This window comes from Tupaia chinensis, unplaced genomic scaffold (genome assembly GCF_000334495.1).
Source record: "Tupaia chinensis unplaced genomic scaffold, TupChi_1.0 Scaffold147351_1, whole genome shotgun sequence".
Taxonomy (NCBI): Eukaryota; Metazoa; Chordata; class Mammalia; order Scandentia; family Tupaiidae; genus Tupaia; species Tupaia belangeri.
In genome coordinates, this window is record NW_006207202.1 from 1,028,388 (window position 1) to 1,035,643 (window position 7,256).

Consider the following 7,256-nt stretch of genomic DNA (forward strand, 5'->3'; position numbering starts at 1 on the left):
GGGACAAAAACTCAGAAACTGTGGCTTGTAGAGTTTGAAGTTCAAAGTAGAGAGGAAACCCCAAGGGCTAGACATCGACCAGGCAGCCCTTTCCTGGGCCGTGCTCTGCAGCTGGCTCTCTGTAGTGCACTGGGGGTGCCCCTGCACAGACATGCCCCTGCCCTCAAGGAGCTCACCGAGGTGAAAACGGCAGTGTGATGAGGCTCGGAGGAGACATGCAGGCAGTTTGGGGACTGGGGAGGGCCCTTAATCTAGACTAAGATGGGAAGTGATCAGGGAAGGCTTCCCTGGAAGAGGTGACATTAGAGCTGAGTCTGAAGGACCATTAGGAGTTTGCCCAGATGGGAAGTAGGAAGGGCCCTTCCCTCTCTTCTGTATCTGATACCTGCCCCTGGCTGCACAGGGCATTTCGGATCCTGCTCGGTTCCTTGGGTCCCTGGGTCGTGTGTCAGAGAGCTGAAAATGTCCCAGGTCCAGTGAAGGTGCAGTGGCCAGTGGCTCCAGCTTTCCTCTTGGGTGGAATGGCCAGGCAGTAGCAAGCCTGTAGGTGGACAGAGATGAGCAAGAAAGCCCAGCCTACTCTTTTGTGTCACAGTCCAGTCCCTCCCCTCCCCAGCCAGCCAGTGGGTGAGGATCCCTTCAGTGAGGGCCACAGTGGTGGTGCTGGTAGGTGTTCCACAATGGGCTCTCTGGGGCGGGGACAACACCCAGCATGGTGGCTGCTTTCAAGCTACCCATGTAATGCCACTGAACCCAGGGCTGGGAGGAGAGGCATGCAGTCGGGAACAGAGGCCTGAGTCGGCTTCTGTACACCACTGGCAGGAGAGATGGAAGACCCATCCCTGCTTCTGGGTGTTCTAGCTCTGTTGTGGAGGCAGATCTCAGGCTCACGGGCCCTGCTAGTCCTAGGGCTGCTGAGGAAGGGGTATGGTGTGACTGTGGTCGTCGTGGGGGAGGTCTGGAAAGAATAACCTGAAGCTTATTCACACTAAGGTGTAGGTGACTGATCCAAGACTGCCTAGGAAAGACTCAACTGATCTTCATTTGTGTCCTGCCTTGTCATCTCCTCCCTGCCCCAACAGCCTCTCGCCTTGCAGACCCAGTGCCCTCCCTGACCTCCATTCAGGTGCTGGAGAACTCGATGCCCATCACCTCCCAGTACTGTGCTCCACAGGATGCCTGCAGGTGGGCCTGGCTCCCTCCCTTCACCCCAACGAGGCCCCACAGTTGACACAAGCCCAGGCAGAACAGATGCCCAGATATTGCTCCTGTCTGGGAAGAATGTCCCCCCCACAAGGCAGGGCAACCCCTTTCCGGGTCTCTGAAGGGCTCCAGTAGACTAGGGGCTGAGGAGTGGAAGATGGGGGCTTTGGCAGGGTGGTCTTGAGTTAAGGTGCCAGCTTTCTCCCCTCAGGCCTGGAAACTTCACCTACCACATCCCCATCAGCAGCAGCACCCCACTGCACCTCAGCCTGACCCTGCAGATGAAGTGAGTGCTGGTGCAAGGGAGTGGAGGACGGGAGGGGACCCTTGGAGGGGCCCAGCAGGGCCTCAGAAGGGCAAACCCAAGGACAGCCTGCAGTTCTGTCCCATTCCTACTGTTGACCCAAACGGCCTCGGGGAGAGGGCTGAGGAGGGAGGTTTCTTTCTGGAGTACTGCCCCTGGGCTCTCTTGGCTGCCTCCCAGGGGCGAGGAGACGCATGCGGGATGGCAGGTGGCAGAGGTTTCATACCAGATAGGGACCTCGGTTACCATGCAGCTTTCAGACTAAGGATTCATGGCTTGTTTCAGGGTGGGCTTGGGGTGGAGGGCTGAGTTGAGGGACTCTGGAACCCCATTTCTCTACTAACTGGGCCTTTCCCTAGCTCCTCCTCCCCCGTGTCTGTCATGCTGTGCAGCCTGATGTCAAAGGAGGAGCCGTGTGAGGAGGGGAGCTTCCCACAGAGTCTCCCCTCCCATCAGGACACTCAGGTAGGTGGTGGGGAGGCAGGCCCCAGAGCTTCCTCTCCCCTGGCACAAGTGGGCCCCCAAACAGGTGAGGAGAGGGAGCCAGGAGTCAGAGTAAAGGCAAGGACACTGTGGGGCCTGGGCTCTGACCTTGGGGAAGGAGACATCCATGCACCAGAACATACATGCATTCATCCCACCCCTCTGAGCATCTCGGAGCCTGGGAAGCAAACAGTGTACAAGGGATAGCCTGGGGCCAGTGCAGTGATGGACACAGGGAAGGCCATGAGCCACTCAGGAGGTGGAGCGTGGGCAGGGGGTGGAGCGTGGGCAGGGGGTGGCAGGGCGAGTCTGCAGAGGCAGAAAGGAGCCTCATACTCAGTTGGAGCCATGGCATAGTTAGATCTACAAGATCTTGTGTTCCACATGGAGATCTCTCCTGGTCTGGCCCTGTCACTGTCCAGCTCCTCACTGGCCATGCAACCAGAAGTTATGACTGCCTGGGCCTGAGGGGCCATGAAAGAGACTCTCAGAACAAGTTAAGGGACGAGTGATTTTCTCACTGACTCATGTGTTCACTCAGTATTTATCAGGGCCTGCTGTGTCTAAGCCCTGTGCTCCCGGCTGTCGGGGAGACAGAGGTGGACTAGACACAGGCTTTGACTTCCAAGGATGTACCCTTTAGTGAGAGAGAAAAGATGTGCAGAAAGCACCTTGAGTAGAGAGTAGACGAGTGCCTAGAGGCCGGCCGGCTCTGTGCTTCCACAGAGGCAGGGAGGAGAGAGCATCTGGAAGAAGGGGAGCCCAGCTAGACACTGGCTAGATGGAGTGCTCCAGTCGAACCCACGTAACAGAGGCCAAGCAAGAGCCTCTGCAGGAGATGGGCAAGCTGCTTGCAGCTGGGCCTTGGTCTCCCTGTGAGAGAGAGAGCCAGCCAGACTTCTTTTTTAATATCTATTTTTATTTGTTATTATTATTTTAAATTTGATGAGAGAAGGATTGAGAGAAAGTGAGAGAGCAGGCCGCCAGGTCTGAGACTCAAACCATGGTCGGCCATGAGGGAGTCCAACACTTTAGCCACCATGCCACCTGCCAGTCCCCAGACAGACTTTTAAAATTTTATTTTAGGGACCAGCAGTTGGCGTAATGGCTATGTCGCTGGACCGCGGTTCGAATCCCGGACCTGGAGTCTTAAACTCACACTGGGTTGTGTTATGTGTGTATGTGTGTGCATGCCCAAGATCCCTAGAGAATGGAGGAGAAGGGATTGTGGTGTGGCCATCCCCTCTGGAGGGTGATTTCTCACTTTCTGTCTGTCCCTTTCTCTCTTGTCTTTCTGGCGAGCGCACACACCCTATCGGAAAAACCTCTCCAAAAAGAAAAAAAAAATTTAATAGTGTCAGGGCATGTGCACTCAGAGAAGAGCATGCATTTGCACCCCTGAAGGGTCCTGCCGTGCTACAATCCTTTCTTCTTTAATCATCCACCCCACTGGGATCCTGGGCAAGTGGGCACATACCTGGCGTAATTTCTTTCTTTCTTTCTTTTTTTTTTTTTTAAATTTAATTAACGGTCAGTATTTTATTTTTATTTTTTTGAAGTTGACCAGTGAGATACAGAGAGAGGGAAAGTGAGAAAGTACACTGCCAGGTTCGGGACTTGAACTACGGTTAGCCATGTGGGAGTCCAGCTGCCTTAACCACCACACCACCTGCTGGCCCAATACCAGGTGTAATTTCAAGCCACCTGGGCTGGGACTCAAACCTTGGTTTGCCATGTGGGATCCAGCTTTCTCTGTGTGCCTAAGCTGTACTACAGGGCTGGCCTGGGCCTGCGCTTGCCCCAGCTCTGCCATACTGGAGGTTTTAGGCAAGTGACTTTTTTTTTTTTGGAGAGATTTTCACTGTAGGGCGCGTGCACTTGCCAGACAGAGAGAGACATAGAGACAGAAAGCGAGAAATCACCCCCCAGGGGGGATGGTCACACCGCAATCCCTTCTCCTCCATTCTCCTCTCGGGATCTTGGGCACGCACGCACACGCGCCCGGCGTGAGTTTTAAGCCACCGGGTCCGGGGCACGAACCGCGGTCGACTACGTGGGAGTCCAGCGACAGCCATTACGCTAACTGCTGGTTCCCTGGCAAGTGACTATTTTTGAGGTGAGGATGGTAGCAGCACCACTCCACCGGATTGTATTAGGTTATTGGAAAAGCCATGACATATTTTTCTGTTTTTCTATGCAAGAATGTGTCATGCCTTTTCTGATAATCTAGTACTGAGGATGGGGTTAATGCTCAGACATGCTCAGAGCACAGTGGGTGAGAGGGGACACAGCCAGAGACAAGACTGAAAAGCAGGCAAGTGTCAGCGGAAGGCAGCTGGGGACTTGCAGGTCCCTGCACCGTCTGCAGAGGTGGCTGCCGCTACTCCCCAGAGCATGTGCTCCCTCCCATCTCCCTTCAGAGCTCTCTGCTTTTCTCCTTCATACAATTTGCTGCAGACCTTGTGGCTGCAGTGGCCATGGTGAGGGGGGTGTTGGTTGGGATGGGGCGGAGGCCGTCTTGACCTCCCTCTCCCTTCTCTTTCCAGGGCACCTCTCACCAGTGGCCAGTGACCATCCTGTCCTTCCGTGAATTTACCTACCACTTCCGGGTGGCACTGCTGGTGAGCATGGGCACCCCATCCACCCGGGGGGTCTAGGCTCTGCCAACTGCACTGGGAGGCCTGGGGGAGAACTGGGGTTTGCAGAGCATGGGTGGCACCCGGGGTGCAGTGCCAAGCAATGTCAGCCTGGGGAGGGCTGCCCACTGGTTCCACTACCCATTCCCTCCAGGGTCAGGCCAACTGCAGCTCAGAGCCCCTGGGCCAGGCAGCTACGGACTATTACTTCCACTTCTACCGCCTGTGTGACTGAGCTGCCCTCCTGAGGTGGCACCATGCCAGGGACCGGGGTCCCCAGATGCCCCTTCCACACTGGACGTAAGAGTGTTACACTGGAGCCTGCTGCCGGCCAGCTCTCTGCCGCTCACTGGTGAAACTGGAAGTCCTCACACTGGAGTTGCTGTTCCTGCTGGCCGCCCCTCCCACTGCACAGAGGGGGCCAGAGACAGAAATGTCCTGGGCCTTCCTGCCTGTCACCTCCTTGGGGCCAGGACAGGCCCTACTGCCATCGGTCCAGATGGTGGTTGGAGGGCTGGCTTCAGGAGCCCTGGAGGCAAGAGGAAGCCCAGGACCCTGCCGTATCCAAGCCCACTCTCCTTTGCCCCCTTTTGAGAATGGGAGCTATCCCTCTTGGAGAGAGGACTTGCCTGCCTTCAAGATTAGCCAGGAGTGTGGATCCGACCCTGAGAGACTTGGCTGGACCCCCACTATCAATAGAAGGCAGAGAGTTCTCACCCTCGAAGCTGCCCCAGGGGATGGCTTAGAGGTGGATTTTCTGGGTTGAACTGTTACGCTGGAGTGGGATTCCAGAGCTTTAAGTGTGGCCCAGGAGGTTTCTTCTCCCAGAGAGCTTGGGTCCCAAGAACTCCCAGGGCAGCCAAGGCCACCCTGAATGGGTTAATCTGACTTTGTGCCTTAAGTTCACTTCGTGCCGGCGTTAAGGAGGCCAGTTTGCCAGGTACGCCTTGGACCCTTGAATCTGGAGTATCCCAGAAGGGGGAAGCTCCCAACAGGCTTGTGTCCCAGGGACTTCCAGAGCTCACAGGGTAACTGGAGACCCATCATTCTCTCTGAGCAGAGGAGCAGGCATCCCTGCACACGGCAGGCCGGTCTTGGCTGATGGGTGGATGCAGATAGCTTTTGCTGTTATTAATGAAGTAATTACTAAATGCACTTAAACCAGGGCAAGCAGCAGCTAGAAAAGCCCAGACTGGGCCAGAGCCCTGGGGTAGTACTTGCAAAGGCAGGGCCATGCCTCTGATCCCAGCCAAGGGGCCTCAGAGATGCCCGTCCTGCTCCCAGCCTCCAAGATTGGCCCCTCTCTCTACTCATTTGCTTGTGGCCTTGTCCCCCTAAATCAAAGGTCCCCCTGCTGGGGCTGTATCAACTGGAGGGACTCCTGTTTGGTAGGTCCCATCTCTGCCCCACCACCCAGGAACAAAGTGATGGGCTGGGAATACAGTTTTCTCTTGAGTGCCAACTTCAGTGTTTCTTAACGGTGCCTGGAGCTTGGGGAGGCCACATCCAGGCTCATGGGAGTGTGGCAGTCACCCAGCCATGCCCGCCTGGGCTCAGAAGCGGGAAAGGGGAACTGCCATCCTTGTCCTGTGGCCTTCTGCCACCGCGTGGGAAACCAGGCCTTGCTCCTGTCCTACCTTTCATTCTTAGCTTTGAATGGGAGGCCTTCCTGTGGGGAAGCCGGATTCTTGAAGAAGCCTTTGAACTATGGGCCGTCTTCTGCTATGGATCTCAAAGCACTTATCCTCAGGACAGGGAAACACCAAGGGGACTTGGGGATACAGGGATACCTTGCCATCCCAGGTGGCTCCACTCCCTCATTCTGACATAGGAATTGTATGACTCCCATACCATGGAGGGGGGGGTCGATCCTTACTTAGGACTACTCTGTTCTCCCTCCTCTCACTGGGGGAACCCTCCCTATAATGCATTAAAACTGCCAAGCCTTGCCCCTTCTATAATAGGATTCTAGGGCTTTCTCAGTGGGTGTGTGTTCTTGGACTGCGGTCCTTAGGTCCTTAACTGGAAAGTGACCCTCCGCTGCCCCCTGGAGCCCATCTGGACACAGCATATCCCCAACCTCCTTAGCGGCTGGCTGTTTCCATGCCTGGGGAGGGAGTCCTCAGTGCAGGAGTTGGGCCAAGCTGGAGCGCCAAGCTGCTCGAGGGGGTCAACCTTGGACCAAAGCTGCCTTAGCCCAAGGTAAAAGGGCTTCTGGGAAGGTGAGTGGGCCACCTGCTGGAGGCTGGGAGCTGCTAGCTGGTACTGTGTGGGCATCTCAGCTCCATCCCTTGCCCGGGGTCCAGCAGCCTTCCCTCCCTCCCTCTCCCCTTTAGCCACTGGGCTAATCTCCCCCTAGCTTCAAGCTGTACATAGGCCTCCCGGTGCAAACCCTCTGCCCACGCTGTACCCCCTAGAAGCCTGCGTGTGCATAGAGTGCCCCTCCTCCCAGTTAACTCCCAGCTCCTCCCCCTGAGCTTTGGCTCATATTTATCGTGTATGACTCTGACAGAGGTGGGCAGAGAGGGAAGCAGTCCCGGTCTGCTTGCTCCCTGTCTGTCAAACTGTTCTTTCCTTCTGAAGTAAATATACGTATATAAATAAATGTATAAATACTGCTTTGTATCTGA

The 7,256-nt window shown here is 55.8% G+C and overlaps 1 protein-coding gene across 1 annotated transcript in view; it reads left to right on the forward strand.

Moving 5' to 3' along the window:
* Positions 1-7,256, forward strand: part of MYRF (myelin regulatory factor) — a 40,552-nt gene extending 33,296 nt beyond the window's left edge. The window contains 5 exon segments of the mRNA XM_006169652.3: positions 1,083-1,185; positions 1,415-1,489; positions 1,867-1,972; positions 4,537-4,611; positions 4,781-7,256. Coding sequence (XP_006169714.2) covers positions 1,083-1,185; positions 1,415-1,489; positions 1,867-1,972; positions 4,537-4,611; positions 4,781-4,861 — 440 coding nt within the window. The 3' untranslated portion in view covers positions 4,862-7,256.